At 39.7% G+C, this 23,602-nt stretch overlaps 1 protein-coding gene across 1 annotated transcript in view; it reads right to left on the bottom strand.

Annotated features, from left to right (window-relative positions):
• The window catches only part of LOC110508566 (corticotropin-releasing hormone receptor 2), an 86,831-nt gene that overhangs the window by 11,587 nt on the left and 51,642 nt on the right, over window positions 1-23,602 (bottom strand). Inside the window, exons 3-8 of the mRNA XM_021589160.3 lie at window positions 17,637-17,722; window positions 9,509-9,615; window positions 8,977-9,094; window positions 8,710-8,863; window positions 1,141-1,201; window positions 95-167 (exon numbers count right to left, since the gene is read on the bottom strand). Of these exons, the coding sequence (XP_021444835.1) occupies window positions 95-167; window positions 1,141-1,201; window positions 8,710-8,863; window positions 8,977-9,094; window positions 9,509-9,615; window positions 17,637-17,722 (599 nt within the window). The remainder of the gene's footprint in view (window positions 1-94; window positions 168-1,140; window positions 1,202-8,709; window positions 8,864-8,976; window positions 9,095-9,508; window positions 9,616-17,636; window positions 17,723-23,602) is intronic.

The raw sequence follows: 23,602 nt of genomic DNA, 5'->3' as shown, positions 1-23,602 counted from the left end.
AATGAACAAATAACTAAAGGAAGTGAAATTTGTTGCGGTTGCATTAGGGCAGCTAAGAAATAAAACAGTGAGAGACAATGGTCTTGTTACCTACCAAAAGCACAAGGATGACCGGCCCTTGATAAATGTAGTCAATATACTTTCCAGGTTCTTTCCCAAACCAGCATCTGTTGACACACATTAAAATAATGGCTTTTTGAAGTGTTTGCATATTAAACAACATCATTTGTATGCATCTGTATTCCATTATTAGCTAAACAATGTTGGTGCATTATCAAGACTTTCCAGAGTTTCCAAGTTAGAAATTGCTATAATTGAAATTAAATTGGAGATGAAATGTACTCTTTTGGGTAGCCAAGGAGTGCCTTGATAATAGTGGCATAAACATCACGGTCAAAACATATACAACATGACCTTCAACTACTGAACTGAAGTCGGACTTTATTCTATTCAAAAGGACAGCAATTGCATTTTCAAATAAACTGAACTATCAATGGCCTTTTCATAACCTCTTTAGATGACATAAATGATCCTCTTGTAAATGTTACAGTGCCTGCCCCTTTGACACCTACAACACATTCAATTGCTGATTCACCTTGAATTCGTACAGGTAGTGGCGCCACAATACTAAAAGGATTCAAGTCCTACACTGTACTACAAAGGGTATGAGACATATTTCAAGGTTTATCTGTGATTAACAAATGTACAAATGGCATACATGTGCAGGTGTAGGATCTTAATTTGATCACCCTGTTGCAGCTTTTCTGCAATGCAGGACATTTTAAACATGTAGTTTTAAAAAGTGTAGTTTTCATTTCCACTTTGAAATGTCAGACTTGATTTTCCCTTATGAAAATTGTATCAATCTGTATTGAAATGTCCATTAATTATGGACATAATAATAATAATCAACATGTCTTGTTGCTAAAGGGTCATTTTTCTGCTGTAGCAAACTGGCTCAAATTAAGATTCTACAACGGTATAGGTTTATTTGCACTCTATCAAAGGTCATTAACCTTCACCTTTGATGGACTGTCAGCTTTTAAAATGGTTAGTCAGATACAACAAAATACCTACAACACAAACAATTCTTGAATGCTTGAGATTTCATTGTTGTTTAAATTGAAATTGTGCACTTACTGTTCATTTTCATTATAAAGCTTCCCAATGGCCCAAGCAACAATAATAGGACATGGAATGCCTGAAAGAAATAGAAAAATGAATTGACATATTTGCCAATATTGTGAAAGTCGGTGCTAACCCTGCTCCAGAGCAATGTATCTTAGCCCAGGGATAAAGAGGCTGTTAGCCCTGAGCTGTGCAGTGTAAACTAGGCTAATTAGAATCAGACTGCTGCATTTAGAAGCTATTACAGAGATGAAATAAAGGGATCCATTGAGGCCAGTTGGATCCTTCCAGTTCTACTTTGATCTGGCTTAAGGACTTCTTATCTTGCTGGTCCCCAGTGTTGGACAGATAAAGTGAAATCTGTTCTACTTCCTACATTTCTTAATAAGTGATCATTAAAGGATCTGAAGAAGCTGGGCACTGATGACATTGATAACTTTTATAACTGGCTGGAGTGGATCTACTTAAAAGCGTTATTATGTGTTCATTATCTCCTAGAAGACCAACAGGTAAACTCCATGACCCAATTAGTATTTAACTTAAACTAACCACCCTGACTACTCAAAACAACGTTTTTTAATATTTGTTAGTACAAAGAACAAAATCCACCAAAGCAATTCCTCTCTGTGAAGGAGAAAATATTTAATTAGCTTTTTGTTTACTTGATTTACTGGATTATTAAGAGGATGGCAGTAATCCGTTTCAAATTCACTTCAAAATGAACCTCTCGAGAACCCAAAAAAATACTATGACGCGAAAAGACTACATGAAACGCATGACAATTTGATCTTTTCACCAACTGACCTAGACAACGCATAGTTGTTATAATCAACAAAAAGAGAAGATAGTCTATGTTAAGGTTACCCACATGCCAGACGTACTTATTAGAAATGATGATGCTCGAGAGTAAGAACCACATCTAGTCACTGTAATGTCTGAAATGAGAGATCAAACTTCAATGTTGTAAATAGGATTCCACTTCAAAAGGTGAGACCTGCGCTTGAAAACCACTTTGATCATCAGTGGAAACTGTGATGGACTGAGTAAATTACCGAAGGGTGTACTCAAGGACATCCCTAAAACCAAAACATCAGGCTACAATATTAATTTGTAACAGATAGACACTGAGTGTATAAAACATTAAGAACACCTGCTCATTCCTCGACATAGACTGACCAGGTGAATCCAGGTGAAGGATATGATCCCTTATTGATGTCACTTGTTAAATATACTTCAATCAGTGTAGATGAAGGGGAGGAGACAGGTTAAAGATTTTGAAGCCTTGAGACAATTGAGACATGGATTGTGTATGTGTGCCATTCAGTGTGAATCGGCAAGACAAAATATTCAAGTGCTTTATGGTTGTAGGTGCCAGGCACATCAGTTTATTTCAAGAACTACAACGCTGCTGAGTTTTTCCTGTGTGCATCAAGAATGGTCCACCACCCAAACAACATCCAGCCAACTTGACACATCTCTGGAAACTATTGGAATCAACATGGTCCAACATCCCTGTTGAACACTTTCGACAACTTGCAGAGTCCATGCCCCAACGAATTAAGGTTATTCTGAGGGTAAACTCAATATTTGGAAGATGTTCTATATTGTGTAGATAGCACCAACTGACTGTGCAAGGTTATTTACTTATACACAATAAAGACGTCTTCTTGAAGGTACAAAACCAACTCCTTCGGTCATCCCACGGCTGACACCAATACATTCCACTGCAATACATCCCACTGCTGACACCAATACATCCCACGGCTGACACCAATACATCCCACTGCGGACACCAATACATCCCACTGCTGACACCAATACATCCCACTGCTGACACCAATACATCCCACTGCTGACACCAATACATCCCACGGCTGACACCAATACATTCCACTGCAATACATCCCACTGCTGACACCAATACATCCCACTGCTGACACCAATACATCCCACTGCTGAAATCTATGTACCTCCCACTTGTGAAACCAATGGACTGTAACAATTCCACATCCCCTCCACTACACACCTGAATTAACAAGTGTGAGTGAACAACCTTTGGTTAATTCCATTTTGAGGCAAAGATGAGATTTCTAATAACTATACTGGGTGTGTTACTATACGGTACTATATCCTATACCCTAATAACTATACTGGGTGTGTTACTATACGGTACTATATCCTATACCCTAATAACTATACTGGGTGTGTTACTATACTGTACCCTATACCCTAATAACTATACTGGGTGTGTTACTGTACTGTACCCTATACTCTAATAACTATACGGGGTGTGTTACTATATTGTACCCTATACTCTAATAACTATACTGGGTGTGTTACTATACTGTACCCTATACCCTAATAACATACTGGGTGTGTTACTATACTGTACCCTATACTCTAATAACTATACTGGGTGTGTTACTATACTGTACTCTATACTCTAATAACTATACTGGGTGTGTTACTATACTGTACCCTATACTCTAATAACTATACTGGGTGTGTTACTATACTGTACCCTATACTCTAATAACTATACTGGGTGTGTTACTATACTGTACCCTATACTCTAATAACTATACTGGGTGTGTTACTATACTGTACCCTATTCCCTAATAACTATACTGGGTGTGTTACTATACTGTACCCTATACTCTAATAACTATACTGGGTGTGTTACTATACTGTACCCTATTCCCTAATAACTATACTGGGTGTGTTACTATACTGTACCCTATACTCTAATAACTATACTGGGTGTGTTACTATATTGTAAACTATACTCTAATAAATATACTGGGTGTGTTACTATACTGTACCCTATACTCTAATAACTATACTGGGTGTGTTACTATACTGTACCCTATACTCTAATAACTATACTGGGTGTGTTACTATACTGTACCCTATACTCTAATAACTATACTGGGTGTGTTACTATACTGTACCCTATACTCTAATAACTATACTGGGTGTGTTACTATACTGTACCCTATACTCTAATAACTATACTGGGTGTGCTACTATACTGTACCCTATACTCTAATAACTATACTGGGTGTGTTACTATACGGTACTTTAACCTATACCCTAATAACTATACTGGGTGTGTTACTATACTTTACCCTATACTCTAATAACTATACTGGGTGTGTTACTATACTGTACCCTATACTCTAATAACTATACTGGGTGTGTTACTATACTGTACCCTATACTCTAATAACTATACTGGGTGTGTTACTATACTGTACCCTATACTCTAATAACTATACTGGGTGTGTTACTATACTGTACCCTATACTCTAATAACTATACTGGGTGTGTTACTATACTGTACCCTATACTCTAATAACTATACTGGGTGTGCTACTATACTGTACCCTATACTCTAATAACTATACTGGGTGTGTTACTATACGGTACTTTAACCTATACCCTAATAACTATACTGGGTGTGTTACTATACTGTACCCTATACTCTAATAACTATACTGGGTGTGTTACTATACTGTACCCTATACTCTAATAACTATACTGGGTGTGTTACTATACTGTACCCTATTCCCTAATAACTATACTGGGTGTGTTACTATACTTTACCCTATACTCTAATAACTATACTGGGTGTGTTACTATATTGTACCCTATACTCTAATAACTATACTGGGTGTGTTACTATACTTTACCCTATACTCTAATAACTATACTGGGTGTGTTACTATACTGTACCCTATACTCTAATAACTATACTGGGTGTGTTACTATACTGTACCCTATACTCTAATAACTATACTGGGTGTGCTACTATACTGTACCCTATACTCTAATAACTATACTGGGTGTGTTACTATACGGTACTTTAACCTATACCCTAATAACTATACTGGGTGTGTTACTATACTGTACCCTATACTCTAATAACTATACTGGGTGTGTTACTATACTGTACCCTATACTCTAATAACTATACTGGGTGTGCTACTATACTGTACCCTATACTCTAATAACTATACTGGGTGTGTTACTATACGGTACTTTAACCTATACCCTAATACCTATACTGGGTGTGTTACTATACTGTACCCTATTCCCTAATAACTATACTGGGTGTGTTACTATACTGTACCCTATACTCTAATAACTATACTGGGTGTGTTACTATATTGTAAACTATACTCTAATAAATATACTGGGTGTGTTACTATACTGTACCCTATACCCTAATAACTATACTGGGTGTGTTACTATACTGTACCCTATACTCTAATAACTATACTGGGTGTGTTACTATACTGTACCCTATACTCTAATAACTATACTGGGTGTGTTACTATACTGTACCCTATACTCTAATAACTATACTGGGTGTGTTACTATACTGTACCCTATACTCTAATAACTATACTGGGTGTGCTACTATACTGTACCCTATACTCTAATAACTATACTGGGTGTGTTACTATACGGTACTTTAACCTATACCCTAATAACTATACTGGGTGTGTTACTATACTGTACCCTATACCCTAATAACTATACTGGGTGTGTTACTATACTGTACCCTATACTCTAATAACTATACTGGGTGTGTTACTATACTGTACCCTATACTCTAATAACTATACTGGGTGTGCTACTATACTGTACCCTATACTCTAATAACTATACTGGGTGTGTTACTATACGGTACTTTAACCTATACCCTAATAACTATACTGGGTGTGTTACTATACTGTACCCTATTCCCTAATAACTATACTGGGTGTGTTACTATACTGTACCCTATACTCTAATAACTATACTGGGTGTGTTACTATATTGTAAACTATACTCTAATAAATATACTGGGTGTGTTACTATACTGTACCCTATACCCTAATAACTATACTGGGTGTGTTACTATACTGTACCCTATACTCTAATAACTATACTGGGTGTGTTACTATACTGTACCCTATACTCTAATAACTATACTGGGTGTGTTACTATACTGTACCCTATACTCTAATAACTATACTGGGTGTGTTACTATACTGTACCCTATACTCTAATAACTATACTGGGTGTGTTACTATACTGTACCCTATACTCTAATAACTATACTGGGTGTGTTACTATACTGTACCCTATACTCTAATAACTATACTGGGTGTGTTACTATATGGTACTATATCCTATACCCTAATAACTATACTGGGTGTGTTACTATACTGTACCCTATACTCTAATAACTATACTGGGTGTGTTACTATACTGTACCCTATACTCTAATAACTATACTGGGTGTGCTACTATACTGTACCATATACTCTAGTAACTATACTGGGTGTGTTACTATACTGTACTATATCCTATACCCCAATAACTATACTGGGTGTGTTACTATACTGTACTATATCCTGTACCCCAATAACTATACTGGATGTGTTACTATACTGTACTATATCCTACACCCTAGCGTACAATATGTTCAAAGGACTCACATAAATGTGACCTATATACAGATCCATCCAGATATATGTTTTATGCCATTGCATACATAGTCCTACATTGCATGTTATATAAAGAAAACGTCAAAATGGCTCAGCAGTGAGCTGAGCTGAGCTGAGCTGAAGCGTGCTCCAGTGCAGTTTCAGGAGCCTCTCCATTGTGGGAGTTTCTAACATGCAATGTGCTTTCACTAACATCACTCTAGGTGAGTGTGGATAATTATGTGGTGATGACTGGGGGCATCTGCTGCCTGTCCCATTAAGCTCTCGCTCAATTGCAGGCCTGAACTGATGTACAACCACCTCGGACTTCCCCGCACTCCAATAGCATTTTCTCTTTTCTTAAAATTAGACACTTCTGTTAATCTCACAAAATGCTTTGTGGGGAATGAAGGGTTGTTTTGCTAATATTTAGCTACATTGTCTAAGTTTGTCTACTCAAGCATGCACTGTAGCATTCACGCTTTGTGATGTGGAGTGAATTAATAAGAACACTACACAAACTAGTGTAGATCACTCCATAGATCAACAACTTTCAGTTAATAACTCAGGGGTTAAGGGGCAGGTTTACAAAAATATGCAGCGATATGCCATCCCATCTGGTTTGCGCTTTGTGGTACCATGCTTCTGTAAGACTTGACGCTGGTAGAGACGAGAAGCAGGTACAGGGAGTGAACATTTAACGGCAACCAACATGGAACAGGACAGGACAGCGTCTGGACATGAACACATAACGATATTAATGCAGACACAGGGAACAAACGGAGGAGGAGACAGTTATAGACGAGGCAATCAACAAAGGGAAGGAGTCCAGGTGAGTCCAATGAGCGCTGCCGCACATAATGATGGTGACAGGTGTGCGAAATGAAGGGCAGCCTGGCGCACTCAAGTGCCAGAGAGAAGGAGTGGGAGAAGGCGTGACAGCTTCACCATAGGGATAGTGCCAGGTTTCATCCAGATGTGACCTTGGCATTCAGGCCAAATAGTTATATCTTGGTTTCATCAGTCCAAAGAATCTTGTTTCTCATGGTCTGAGAGTCCTTTAGGTGCCTTTTGGCAAGCTCCAAGCGGGCTGTCATGTGCCATTTACTGAGGAGTGTGTTCCGTCTGGCAACTGTACCATAAAGGTCAGATTGTTGTCCTTCTGGAAGGTTCTCCCATCTACACAGAGGAACTCTGGAGCTCTGTCAGAGTGACCATCAGGTTCTTGGTCACCTCCCTGACCAAGGCCGTTCTCTACCGATTGCTCAGTTTGGCCGGGCGACCAGTTATAGGAAGAGTATTGATAGTTTAAAACTTCTTCCATTTAAGAATGATGGAGGCCACTGTGTTCTTGGGGACCTTCAATTCTGCAGAAATGTTTTGATACCCTTCCCCAGATCTGTGCTTCGACACAATCCTGTCTCGGAGCTCTACGGACAATTCCTTCGACCACATGGCTTGGTTTTTGCTCTGACATGCACTTTCAACTGTGAGACCTTATATATAGACAGGTGTGTGCCTTTCCAAATCATGTCCAATCAATTGAATTTACCACAGGTGGACTTCAATCAAGTTGTAGAAACAGCTCAAGGATGATGAATGGAAACCGGATGCACCTGAGCTCAATTTCGAGTCTCATAGCAAAGGGTCTGAATACTTATGTAAATAAGGTATTTCTGTTTTGTAGTTTTAAGAAATTTGCAAACATTTATAAAAACCTGTTTTCGCTCTGTTATTATGGGGTATTGTGTGTAGATTGATGAGGAATTTTTTATTTAATCAATTTTAGAACAAGACTAACATAACAAAATCATTTTTTTTACCAGACTGTCATAATGGCTCATTGAGGTGCCAATATGATTGACAGATTGACAAAATAGGGAAAATAACGATTACCATTTCATGTTTCATATTTAGACAGTGTTAATGCTGCTGTGTGTATGGCTGCTATCAAGAGTTTTATGATTGATATTAAATCCAATCAATATTTATTGGTCACATACACATATTTAGCAGATGTTATTGCGAGTGTAGTGAAATTCTTGTGTTCCTAGCTTGTGTTCCTATCAGTCACATGTCATAGTTTGACATGTACAGTACTTACACCAGCCAATGAACAAGAAGACCCATTTTTTTAGCTTGTCTGTAGAATAAGTCATCACAATGGCTGTGTGAAGGTAGCATCCTTCAACAAACATCCAGAAAAAATTGGTCACCACAAAATAGTTATATATCGTTGTTATAAGGCGACACCAAGGCTGTAGAAAGACATAAAAACAAAACGAGTTAGGTGTTAGTGCAATGAAAAGCTTAACATTCATGTGAATTGTAAAAAAATAAAAATACACAATTAATATGTAACAAATGTTACCTCATTACTCTCATGTACATTGTGGTCAATCAACTGAAGTAGGAACCACATAACATTCCTCAAAATGAAGGTTGTTATCAAGTTCCAGTGGATTATGTTTCGAAGGCATCTTATGCTCCTAGAAATATACAGAACATTAGAAATTTGAAAAAACAACAACAATGCTTGAAGTTACAATATTCTAATCAAAAACATATTCCTCCTGTTATTCTTGAGTACAATTTACTTGATCGATGATATATATTAGACCTTTTTTAGATTAACAAGCATCAAAACACAGTTTACATACAAAGACACACAACAACAACAACAACAAAAATCAATAATCTGGATTAAATATATGATTAGTGAAGATTTTGAGATGTACTCAACATACTTGTGTTTTCAACATACTTGCGTTTTCACCTCTTCATTTTACATTGAATGTGTTAATGGAGGGCAATCCTGCAGTTCAAATAAATGTTGCTCGTTGTTTTGTAAGAGGTCACATGTACCGCAAATTCACTTAGAAGGGTACCATTTCTGTACTTGCCTTAAGCATAAGAAGAGAACGAAGGCCACGACAAGAGCTCCCACAGAAATACAGTGGCCTAGGTAGTTGATGATCAGAGCAATCTTATAGTGCATTGGGTATTTCCTCTGAGGAGAGAATATCACAAGTTCTGCTTCAAAATTGCGAAAGGCAAAAAATTATTAATACAAAATTATACAGGTAACTGCACCTTGGTATAGATTCTACAAGTGTCTGAGACTCTGTTGGAGGGATTGCAACACCATACTTCCACGAGAAATTCCATAATTCTGTGTTTTGTTGATGGTGGTGGAAAACGCCTGTCTCAGGCGCCGGGTTGAGATCTGGTGACCGAGACGGCCATGGCAGATGGTTTACGTTGTTTTTATGCTCATCAAACCATTCAGTGACCACTCGTGCCCTGTGGATGGGGGCATTGTCATCCTATGGGGGCATTGCTATGGTAGCCAAAATAATGCCCAAAGTAATTGCCTGCCCAGCATTTTTATACATGACCCAAAGCATGATGGGATATTAATTGCGTAATTAATTTAGGAACCGGTATGGAAGCACCAGCTTTCAGAGTACCTCATTTACTTGTGTTTCCATTATTTTGGCAGTTACCTGTACATACACGTTGACAGAGACATGCATTTGCAATGCACAATTCACCTTCAAAAGATATCAATAAAACTAAATATGGAAATGTGGAACATTCTGATAAATTACCTACTTCAGCTGACTGGATGAGTAACAATGAACAAACATTCCAAAAAGATAGGATTTGATTTGTTTCCAATTTTTTTTGTGAATTTCATAAATCAGAGCTTTGTATGTTGAGCTAATATTTGAAGTAGCTGCTTTAGAAACATAAAAAGAGAGTAGCTAAATCAAATCAAAGCGCTACTAAGGTACACAATAGTACATTTTGGTAGATAGAAGGTGCTCTTTGGTAAAATGGGTAAATTGGTCATTAAAAAGAAAGGAGGACCAAGGCACTCTTCATATAATTAAGTAACATGCCTTTATTAGTATGGCATGCTCAATAGAAACAAAGCTTTCAAAAAACCGACGTGTTTTCGGCTGAATGGCCTTCGTCAGGGAGTACAAAAAAAAGGAATACAATGTCCTCTTTTTAACAGCTTTTCAATTAGCCCTAATTGGAAGAGGGAGTGGTTACACAATTGATTGGACACACCTAGTAGGCAATACTATGCACATTAAAAGGTGAAATACTGTAGCTATGTTATCATAAAAATACAACTCCAAGCTAGAAGTATCAGAACACTTAGAAAGGTAGTTCTAACCTTAAATATGACTGGGAGAAGTGTCAAGAATAAGTAAGCAATATATTCCATAGTACACTAAAACACAGCAAAACATGAACAACAACAGTCTAAACATAGCTGAGGGCAATTGAGCAAAATGTCCACTAGAAGACAGCAAATGGACCCATCACGACCCTACAGGAAGGGTGAGAAATCCATATCTTCATTTAAACCAGGGTATTTAGTGGCCTGTAGTTTGTAAATCCATATCTTCATCTAAACCAGCGTATTTAGTGGCCTGTAGTTTGTAAATCCATATCTTCATTTAAACCAGGGTATTTAGTGGCCTGTAGTTTGTAAATCCATATCTTCATTTAAACCAGGGTATTTAGTGGCCTGTAGTTTGTAAATCCATATCTTCATTTAAACCAGGGTATTTAGTGGCCTGTAGTTTGTAAATCCATATCTTCATCTAAACCAGCGTATTTAGTGGCCTGTAGTTTGTAAATCCATATCTTCATTTAAACCAGGGTATTTAGTGGCCTGTAGTTTGTAAATCCATATCTTCATCTAAACCAGCGTATTTAGTGGCCTGTAGTTTGTAAATCCATATCTTCATTTAAACCAGGGTAATTAGTGGCCTGTAGTTTCTAAATCCATATCTTCATTTAAACCAGGGTATTTAGTGGCCTGTAGTTTGTAAATCCAAAAACTTTCCCTTTGGTTTAACTGTTTAAGACGGTCCACTTTTCTAATAGAGGCCGGGATATGATCAATACCCATAGCTTGTAGGGAGGCAGGGTTGCCATGGTGTAAGGACTTGTAGTGCCTTGCCATGGTGTAGGGACTTGTAGTGCCTTGCCATGGGGTAGGGACTTGTAGTGCCTTGCCATGGTGTAGGGACTTGTAGTGCCTTGCCATGGTGTAGGGACTTGTAGTGCCTTGCCATGGTGTAGGGACTTGTAGTGCCTTGCCATGGTGTAGGGACTTGTAGTGCCTTGCCATGGTGTAGGGACTTGTAGTGCCTTGCCATGGGGTAGGGACTTGTAGTGCCTTGCCATGGTGTAGGGACTTGTAGTGCCTTGCCATGGTGTAGGGACTTGTAGTGCCTTGCCATGGGGTAGTCTTCATTGCCTACCCGTGTGGCATACTTGTGTTCCGCTAAGCGGTCTTGAAGGCGTCTCTTTGTCCGTCCAATGTAGAACACCTTGCACTGTGGACATTCCAATCTATAGATGACATGAGTGGTTTTACAGTTTATGAAATGCTTGACGTAATACTCCATTTTGTAAGCTGTGTCAACAAAATACTTCTTGGTTTCAGGACCGTATTTTTAAACAGGTCAAAGGGTGTGCCATGGGAGCTACAGCCCTTCCTACGCTGGTTTGTACTAGGGTAAATGGGTAAATGACTTCATTTTGGATCCTTCTAATAACCATTTCTTTGACCAGATTATATGGTGGGGACGCTATATTGATGATGTTTGCCTGTTTTGGTCCGGCTCTGAAGATGAACTTATTTCCTTCCACCAATACCTTAACAGCATCAACCCTAACATCAAACTAACTATGGAGTACAGCAAGGATAACATTCATTTTTTGGACCTCGACATTGTCATTTTTACTAAAGGTTGTTTGCACACATCAATCTTTAGGAAGCCTACAGATGGGAATACCATTCTGAGGGCAGACAGGTTTCACCCCAAAAGGCTTAAAGAAAACATTCCATATGGCCAATTCCAAAGAGTCTGCAGAATTTGCAGGTATAAGGGCTGGATTACTTGACAGAGAGAACTTGTTGCGAAGGGGAGTGTCTCGTGATACAGGACCACAAACCCAAGGGCTCTTTTAAATGTAACCATTGCAACCATTGCAGAAATATTGCACAGAAGAAGTATTTTGTTGACACAGCTTCCGAAATGGAGTATTACGTCAAGCATTTCATTAACTGTAAAACCACTCATGTCATCTATAGATTGGAATGTCCACAGTGCAAGGTGTTCTACATTGGACGGACAAAGAGACACCTTCAAGACCGCTTAGCGGAACACAAGTATGCCACACGGGTAGGTAATGAAGACTACCCCATGGCTAAGCACTACAAGTCCCTACACCATGGCAAGGCACTACAAGTCCCTACACCATGGCAAGGCACTACAAGTCCCTACACCATGGCAACCCTGCCTCCCTACAAGCTATGGGTATTGATCATATCCCGGCCTCTATTAGAAAAGGAGACCGTCTTAAACAGTTAAACCAAAGGGAAAGTTTTTGGATTTACAAACTACAGGCCACTAAATATCCTGGTTTAAATGAAGATATGGATTTACAAACTACAGGCCACTAAATACCCTGGTTTAAATGAAGATATGGATTTACAAACTACAGGCCACTAAATACCCTGGTTTAAATGAAGATATGGATTTACAAACTACAGGCCACTAAATACCCTGGTTTAAATGAAGATATGGATTTCTCACCCTTCCTGTAGGGTCTTGATGTGTCCATTTGCTGTCATCTAGTGGACATTTTGCTCAATTGCCCTCAGCTATGTTTAGACTGTTGTTGTTCATGTTTTGCTGTGTTTTAGTGTACTATGGAATATATTGCTTACTTATTCTTGACACTTCTCCCAGTCATATTTAAGGTTAGAACTACCTTTCTAAGTGTTCTGATACTTCTAGTTTGGAGTTGTATTTTTATGATAACATAGCTACAGTATTTCACCTTTTAATGTGCATAGTATTGCCTACTAGGTGTGTCTAATCAATTGTGTAACCACTCCCTCTTCCAATTAGGGCTAATTGAAAAGCTGTTCAAAAGAGGACATTGTATTCCTTTTTTTTGTACTCCCTGACGAAGGCCATTCAGCCGAAACGCATTGTTTTTTTGAAAGCTTTGTTTCTATTGAGCATGCCATACTAATAAAGGCATTTTAAGTATTTATAAAGCCCTTCTTACATCAGTTGATATATCAAAGTGCTGTACAGAAACCCAGCCTCAAACCCCAAACAGCAAGCAATGCAGGTGTAGAAGCACTAATGTCATTAACCAATTGGAGGAGAGGGGGGGGGGCAGTCTAGAGCCAGTTGCCCTGTACACACTCACCTTAAGTTTGACTGTATTCTTAAAAACGGATGGAAATTTGTCTCTAAACAAGTGGATTATTTATCTTTAGGCTCCCCTGATGGTGTATCTACAGTATATACAAAAAGTTTATAGCTGTAACTTAATTAGACTATATACACACTACCATTCAAAATTTTGGGGTCACTTAAAAATGTCCTTGATGTCCTTAATGTCCTTAATTTAAAAAAACACTTACTTAACCTGGTTTTAACTAGAAAAGTCAGTTGAGAATTCTTATTTACAATGACAGCCTCCCGGGGAACAGTGGGTTTTAACTGCCTTGTTCAGAGGCAGAACGACAGATTACCTTGTCTGCTCGGGGATTCAATCCATTAACCTTTCGGTTACTGGCCCAACACTCTAACCACTAGGCTACCTTCAGCCACATACATGAAATGAGTTGCAAAAAGAATAGGAAATATAGTCAAGGCGTTGACGAGGTTATAAATAATAATTGCGTCCTTCAAACTTTGCTTTCTTCAAAGAATCCTCCATTTGCAGCAAGTACAGCCTTGCAGATCTTTGGCATTCTAGTTGTCAATTTGTTGAGGTAATCTGAAGAGATTTCACCCCATGCTTCCTGAAGCACCTTCCACAAGTTGGATTGGCTTGATGGGCACTTCTTACGTACCATACGGTCAAGCTGCTCCCACACAGCTCAATAGAGTTGAGATCCGGTGACTGTGCTGGACACTCCCTTATAGACAGAATACCAGTTGACTGCTTGCCTAAATAGTTCTTGCATAGTTTGGAGCTGTGCTTTGGGCCATTGTCCTGTTAAGCGTAGTCCACAGGGTATGGCATGGCGTTGCAAAATGGAGTGATAGCCATCCTTCTTCAAGATCCCTTTTACCATATACAAATCTCACACTTTAACACTACCAAAGCACCCCCAGACCTCCACCATGCTTGACAGATGGCATCAAGCACTCCTTCCTCCAGCATCTTAATTTTTTCTGCGTCTGACGAATGTTCATCTTTGTGATCCGAACACCTCAAACAAAGATGTGTCTGTCTATAACACTTTTCTCAAATCTTCCTCTGTCCAGTGTCCGTGTTATTTTGCCCAGCTTAATCTTTTCTTTTTATTGGCCAATCAGAGATATGGCTTTTTCTTTGCAACTCTGCCTAGGCGGCCAGCATCCCGGAGTCGCCTCCTCACTGTTGACATTGAGACTGGTGTTTTCCGGGTACTATTTAATGAAGCTGCCAGTTGTGGACTTGTGAGGCATCTGTTTCTCAAACTAGACACTCTAATGTACTTGTGCTCTTGCTCAGTTGTGCACCAGGGCCTTCCACTCCTCTTTCTATTCTGGTTAGAGCCCGTTTGCGCTGTTCTGTGAAGGGAGTAGTACACAGCGTTGTACGAGATCTTCAGTTTCTTGGCAATTTCTCGCATGGAATAGCCTTCATTACTCAGAACAAGAATAGACTGATGAGTTTCAGAAGAAAGTTATTTGTTTCTGGCCATTTTGAGCCTGTAATCAAACCCACAAATGCTGATGCTCCAGATACTCAACTAGTCTAAAGAAAGCCAGGTTTATTGCTTCTTTAATCAGGACAACAGTTTTCAGCTGTGCTAACATAATTGCAAAAGGGTTTTCTAATGATCAATTAGCCTTTTAAAATGATAAACTTGGATTAACTAACACAATGTGCAATTGGAACACAGGAGTGATGGTTGCTGATAATGGGCCTCTGTACTCCTATGTAGATATTCCATAAAAATAAAAAATCTGCCGTTTCCAGCTACAATAGTAATTTACAACATTAACAATGTCTATACTGTATTTCTGATCAATTTGATGTTATTTTAACGGACACAAAAACAAGGACATTTCTAAATTACCCCAAACTTTTGAATGGTAGTGTACAGTACCAGTCAAAAGTTTGGACACACCTTCAAGGGATGTTCTTTATTTTTACTATTTTCTACATTGTAGAATAATAGTGAAGACATCAAAACTGTGAAATAACACACATGGAATCATGTAGTAACCAAAAAAGTGACAACCAAATCAAAATATATTGTATATTTGAGATTCTTCAAATAGCTACCCTTTGCCTTGATGACAGCTTTACACACTCTTGGCATTCTCTCAACCAGCTTCATGAGGTTGTCACCTGGAACGCATTTCAAATAACAGGTGTGCATTCGTAAAAGTTAATTTGTGGAATTTCTTTCCTTCTTAATGCGTTTGAGCCAATCAGTTGTGTTATGACAAGGTAAGGGGTGGTATACAGAAGACAGCCCTTTTGGGTAAAAGCTCAAGTCCATTTTATGGCAAGAACAGTTCAAATAAGCAAAGAGAAACAACAGTCCATCATTACTTTAAGGCATGGTTTAAGGTCAGTCAATGCGGAAAATGTCAAGAACTTTGAAAGTTTCTTCAAGTGCAGTCGCAACAAAACAGGCTCTCATGAGGACCGCCACAGGAAAGGAAGACCCAGAGTTACCTCTGCTGCAGAGAATAGGTTCATTAGAGTTGACGGCACCACAGAAATTGCAGCCCAAATAAATGCTTCACAGAGTTCAAGTAAGAGACACATCTCAACATCAACTGGTCAGAGGAGACTGTGGGAATCAGGCCTTCATGGTCAAATGAAGGCCTGATTCAAGAAACCACTACTAAAGGACACCAATAATAAGAAGAGACTTGCTTGGGCCAAGAAACATGAGCAATGGGTATTAGACCGGTGGAAATCTGTCCTTTGGTCTGATGAGGTCTTTTTGAGATGCAGAGTAGGGGAATGGATGATCTCTGCATGTGTGGTTCCCACCGTGAAGCATGAAGGCGGAGGTGTGATGGTGTCGGGGTGCTTTGCTGGTGACACTGTGTGTGATTTATTTAGAATTCAAGGCACACTTAATCAGCATGGCTACCACAGCATTCTGCAGCAATACGCCATCCCATCTGGTTTGCGATAGTGGGACAGTCATGTGTCCCACTGTGTCCCACAGGACAATGACCCAACACACCTTCAGGCTGTGTAAGGGCTATTTTACCAAGATGGAGAGTGATGGAAAGCTGCATCAGATTACCAAGCCTCCATAATCACCTGACCTCAACCCAATGATATGATTGGAGTTTGACCACAGAGTGAAGGAAAAGAGGCCAAGATGTGCTCAGCATATGTGGGAACTCCTTCAATACTGTTGGAAAAGCATTCCAGGTGAAGCTGGTTGAGAAAATGCCAAGAGAACACCAAGAGTTTGAAAACCTGTCATCAAGGCAAAGGGTGGCAACTTTGAAGAATATATTTTGATTTGTTTAACACTTTTTTGGTATGACATGAATCCATATGTGTTACTTCATAGTTTCAATGTCTTCACTATTATTATACAATGTAGAAAATAGTAAAAAAATAAACTTTTGACTGGTACTGCATACATACATACACGGTTGACGTTTGCAAACACTTAGGTTGGAGTCATTAAAACTCGTTTTTCAACCACTCCACAAATTTCTTCTTTACAGACATATATTTCACTTATAATTCACTGTATCACAATTCCAGTTGACTGTGCCTTTAAACAGCATGGAAAATTCCAGAAAATGATGTCATGGCTTTAGAAGCTTCTAATTGACATCATTTGAGTCAATTGGAGGAGGTGTACCTGTGGATGTATTTCATGGCCTACTTTCAAACTCACTGCCTCTTTGCTTGACATTGTTGGAAAACCAAAAGAAATCAGCTTAAACCTCAGGAAAAAATTGGAGACCTTGATCTGCATGCAAAAGTCCTACCAACCTTCTCCTCCAAAATAGGTTCACAACTGGAGTAGTTGCTCTTCAGAGCCCACGTTCCATTATCGATGCATTCTCTGTATGCGCTCCCTGCGAAAAGAGGAGCGAGAGGATTGTAAACTTATGGTCACATTACTTATGGGATACAATGTAAGTAAAAGTACATTCAACGGAGTTAACAGAAAGAGTGTGGGTGTGTGGTTAAAATCGATGGGGAAGCCACGGGACCGCTTCCCCAATTATCACAACCTCTGTTGTCGTAATTGCATTGTTTGCTCTATAAGCCATTAGAAATGCTTTTATAGGGCATCGTAATAGCCAATATAAGACCGATAAGCCATAGCCTACATCGTTTCACAGACACAGTTCCAAAAGACAAGTGTCACACAGCGCCAGAATAAATTCAACCATAGACGTTTGTCAAATTATCAAATTTAAAACTGGACATACACTATATATACACAAAAGTATGTGGACACCCTTCACATGAGTGGATTTGGTTATTTCAGCCACAACCCATTGCTGACAGGTGTATAAAATCCAGCACACTGCCATGCAATCTCCATAGACAAAAATTGCCAATAGAATGGTCTTACTGAAGAGCTCAGGGACATTCAACATGGCAATATCATTGGATGCCACCTTTTCAACAAGTCAGTTCATAACATTTCTGCTCTGCTAGAGCTGCCCCGGTCTACTGTAAGTGCTGTTATTGTGAAGTGGAAACATCTATGAGCAACAACCGCTCAGCTGCGAAGTGGTAGGCCATACAAGAATCCTGAAGCGCGTAGCATGCAGAAAGGAGGAATAATTGTCTGAGGCTGTTTTTCATAGTTCGGGCTTGGTCCCTTAGTTCCAGTCAAGGGAAATCTTAATGCTACGGCATACAGCATTCTAGACGATTCCGTGCTTCCAACTTTGTGGCAACAGTTTGGGGAAGGCCCTTTCCTGTTTCAGCATGACAGTGCCCCCATGCACAATGTGAGGTCCGTACAGAAATGCTTTGTCGAGATCGGTGTGGAAGAACTTGACAGAGCCCTTATCTCAACCCCATCGAACACCTGTGGGATGAATTGGAATGCTGACTGCGAGCCAGGCCTAATCGCCCAACATCAGTGCCCGACCTCACTATTGCTCTTGTGGCTAAATGGAAGTCCCCGCAGCAATGTTCCAAATATAGTGGAAAGCCTGAGTGGAGGCTGTTATAGCAGCAAAGGGGGGACCAAATCCATATTAATGCCCATGATTTTGGAATTAGATGTTAGACAAGCAGGTGTCCACATACTTTCGGTCATGTAGTGTATGTCCTGTTTAAGTACACAAATAAAAATGTAACAAACACTTAAAATGACCAACACAGCATGGTCCAATGTAAGTTAAAGTTAGTTGGCAAAGTCCATATCACCATCGGTATCCTCAAGATGTCATAACTTCCTAAAATACTTTTCCGGAGCAGCAAGATTAAAATTGCCAAATGCGAAATTTGTAGGCTAACTACAGGTAGAAGCCCCCGGAAGAGTGCGCAACGCTCATTAAATTGTTTTTAATCGTAGCTAAAGTTTGTATTGCTACTGATTCAGTGACATGGTCAGCCTTTACTGCTTGGACTGCAAGTTTTTGTCCCGGTTTCCTGTTAAGTAGTAGTTAGCTGCTAGACATCAAGGGAATGGAGCAGGCTAACACTACCAGTGCTAGCCCACTGGTGTTTTTATCCACAGCTGGGCACAAATGCTTCAGGTGTGAGATGATTTTCACACAATCACAAGTTAGAGATAAGGTGGAACTGGAAATTGGACGGGGAATTGTCTGCCCTAAATGCACCACCATCTAGTATCTTAGGGAAGAGCTCCTCCGGCTGTTAGCTCGGCTCAGAACATCGGGGAGGCAGTCTGGCCACCCATCTGTCCGAGAAGATCCGATCCGGCTATCAAACAGCTTTGCCCCGCTTGAGACGGACCTACCAACCCCAATAATCAGCACAGATCCTGGATGTATACCAACAGCTGGTGGCTACCACAGTTTAACAGGTAATTTCCCTATCAGAATCCATCACTGTGGGCAGCTCGATGGTGAGAGATTTTGGCCTGCCTATGGTCTGTGGACCGACCGAGGTCCACTGTCACCCAGAAGCAGTGTCAATGATGTCAACTCTCTCCTGCCCACGGTTCTGGCCAACTACTCCAAGGGACTCAGTACGTTTCAGCCTTACTATTTGCCCAAAATGAGTGCCTGAAGAAACTTTGCAATGATTTTAGTGACAACTTTGATTTGCTGTGGGAGCAACCAGCACTTTTTAAAAGAGACGGATTCACCCTAACTACCGGGGTTCCAGAATTATTTCCAGCAATATTGCAAACTGTTTTAGAGACTGATAGACAGGATATGGTAGTGTTCCAGTTCTCCCTGTAAAAATAAGCAACAGGGGACTTGGAAACCATATCAACTTCTATACAAATGACACTATGGTTATCGTGAGTAACCTAATTTACAGTGGGGCAAAATAGTATTTAGGCAGCCACCAATTGTGCAAGTTCTCCCACTTAAAAAGATGAGAGGCCTGTAATTTTCATCATAGGTACACTTCAACTATGACAGACAAAATGAGAAAAAAAAATCACGAAAATCACATTGTAGGATTTTTTTATGCATTTATTTGCAAATTATGGTGGAAAATAACTATTTGGTCAATAAGAAAAGTTTCTCAATACTTTGTTATATACCCTTTGTTGGCAATGACAAGAGGTCAAATGTTTTCTGTAAGTCTTCACAAGGTTTTCACACACTGTTGCTGGTATTTTGGCCCATTCCTCCATGCAGATCTCCTCTAGAGCAGTGATGTTTTGGGGCTTTCATCTCCCTCCAAAGATTTTCTATGGGGTTGAGATCTGGAGACTGGCTAGGCCACTCCAGGACCTTGAAATGCTTCTTACGAAGCCACTCCTTCGTTGCCCGGGCGGTGTGTTTGGGATCATTGTCATGCTGAAAGATCCAGCCATGTTTCATCTTCAATGCCCTTGCTGATGGTAGGCTTTGTTACTTTGGTCCAAGCTCTCTGCAGGACATTCACTGTGTGACTGTTTGAGGTTGTGGACAGGTGTCTTTTATACAGAAAACAAGTTCAAACAGATGCCATTAATACAGGTAACGAGTGGAGGACAGAGGAGCCTCTTAAAGAAGCATGGCTGCCTTCTGACTATAGTACCGCTCTTATTGAACCCTCACCCTGGACTACACCGTTTCATACTCTATCAGAAAATGGGAAAAGGGTGTGGGGACAGCCTGTATTTTTCCTAATGCTCTCAACTATAAGGACATTATTTAATTTGGCAACTTTGGGTCTTTTAAGCATCATGGTATACTGTTTAAATGTCAGCCACCAGTGCTGGCCATAGCCATGTATAGGCCTCCAAAGCACTGCCCCACTTTCTATACTGATTTATCTGAACTATTGTCTTTGAAAACTATGATAAAAACATTGTGTTGGGCGATTTTAATATTCCTGTTGACAAAGAGACGGACTCCGAAGCAATTTATTTTCTGAATATTTTGAGCTCTATGGATTTTATCCAACATGTTACTGGGCCCAAAAGCACTTTCTATTGAAATATCCACTATTGTTGATGTTGCTTTATTTGATCACCACTGTGTAATTCTTACTACCTTGTTGCCCATAGCAGAGGGTAATACTGAACGCATTATTAAGAAACACTATCTTACCTCTGATGTTGCTACATATTTTATTGAGTGTATGAACAATGCCCCATCACCTATTCTGCATTCCTCTTGTAATGATTTAGTTGATAACTTTAATAGCAAATGGAGGGCAAACATTGATGCTATAGCTCCAGTAAAGTTTTTTTTTAAAGGCCAAATCCAAACAGGGAGCCCCTTAGATGAGTGAGGAAACTAATAAATTAAACAGAAATTGCAGAAAGGCAGAGAGGAAGTGGAGAAAGTCAAAGTTGCAGGTCCATTTTGATATTCTGAGAGAGCATCTTGCCATATATAACAAGGTAATTTGAAATGCCATATATGCTCATTTTTCTCACTTGATCACTAATAATCAGAAGAATTAGAGAGTGCTCTTCTCGACCATTTATGGCCCCACAAGCCTATGTGAACTTTCCTCCACATTTCCTCCACATCTATAATGTGATGAGTTTGCGGCATATTTCAGAGATAAGGTAACAAACGTGATGCTGGGTATCAGTCAAGCAAGACCAGATGAGAAGTTTGATATGTGCCTTACTCTTCTTGGTTGACACAGATGTGCTCGGGAAAGTGATATTAAGAAAGCCTTTGGTCAACTGCAAAACATACATAATGCTGCAGCATGGGTACTGACCAAGACCAGACGGAGAGCACACATTGCACTGGTTTTAAGGTCTCTGCACTGGCTGCCTGTGAGTTTTAGAATTTAGTTTAAGATTATTCTATTGGTTTTTAAATCAATCCACATTGTGCACCCCAATACATGTCAGACATGCTTTTAATTTATGCCAGAGAACCTGGGGGGGGGGCTACACAGTGGACATTTTCAAAATAAATCTTAAAAACACTATTTTTCCTTAGGGTGCCTTTTTTGTCATTTTTTTATTTAAAAAAAAAATGGAGCTTTTTATCCTCTTGTTTGTTGCATAGTAAATATTACACTTTTGTTTTCATTGTTTTTTTCTTTTTTTTTCTTGTGAAGCACACTGTTGCATTCCATGTCTGAAATGTGCTGTGTAAATAAAGCTTGATTTAATTTGATGTTAACCTGTGGTAACCCCAAGATGTTCATTAAAACAACGCACACTAACTATTGATTCAGGACCACGGAGAGTTACTGCAGAGCGTAGCCTCCCACCTCTGCTATTTGTCAGCACCACCAGCTGGACAGTGCCTCTCTGCGAAGGTAGGTTTGAATGCTTTTCAGAATGGAAAATGACCTTTCAGCTGATGCACTTGTAACATGGATGGTGAGCACCTGTTTCAGGCGCTTGCATACCTCAGGTAAAGTGGTGGTCAGGTAATATTTCACTAATAATTGCAGCTGCTCACCGGGTGGTTTGTGGAAGGAGGTATCAGCGTAGACTACCTGCAGCTAATTTTTAAACCTCCGGTGGTCAAGGACAGGGTACGTTTGGATCAGCTGTGTGAAATCTCTGTCAGGAAACCCCTCTTGCTGTGAGTACACAGGAATTTACTCATGATCAAGAAAACAAAAGAAGTTGAGGCTCGTCATATCAGCAAACCTCTAGGTCATGTGTAGTATGATTCCATCAAGTATTTCCAAGTACAGTCATCAGTATCTGTTCAGGAGGCCTGGGTCGTTGTCCGCGTTGTCCCTGCTCAGTCATCCCATTTGTCATACTGTATATCCCTTGGAACTTCACATCACTTCTGATGGCTTTTGATGGATTCAGTGTACTATCAACCCGTACACATGAATGCCTTACATCAAGAGATTTGGTCTGTAGGGTCTGAAACAGTGGTTCTGTGAGTCCAATTTTTTTTAAATACATGTTTCAGAGCACTGCTCTGGGCAATTGAATCTTTATCCCAGAAGGGCTCAGTTACTGTATGATCCGATCAAAAACAATGTTCAATGATCTCTGGCCTTCGTTCACAGCATGCACTGCTCTAATCCTGGTTCCCAAATGGTATTGTCAACCTCAGTAATCATGGATGTCTTTTTGCATGACCGGGTAAAAAAGTTATGAAAACTGTCAATAAATATAAAAAAAAAAAACATTTAGTCTTGAATACTGGTTGTCCCCAGCGCTTAAACCAGGTTTAGTTTGTGAGCATAACACTGAATGAATAGGGCATATTGTCAGTGGGTTTTCACGAGCAACAGAACCCCACCTTGCTGCCCACTATACATTTGTATTTTTTATTGAACTAGGCAAGTCAGTTAAGATAAAAATATGATTTGCCTACCCCGGCCAAACCCTATCCCGGACAGAACTGGGCCAATTGTCCGCT

The sequence above is a fragment of the Oncorhynchus mykiss genome, chromosome 28 (assembly GCF_057628025.1).
Source record: "Oncorhynchus mykiss isolate SJ-2025 chromosome 28, ASM5762802v1, whole genome shotgun sequence".
Taxonomy (NCBI): Eukaryota; Metazoa; Chordata; class Actinopteri; order Salmoniformes; family Salmonidae; genus Oncorhynchus; species Oncorhynchus mykiss.
The sequence above is the reverse complement of the archived record's forward strand: the minus strand, read 5'-3'. Positions and strand labels throughout refer to the sequence as shown.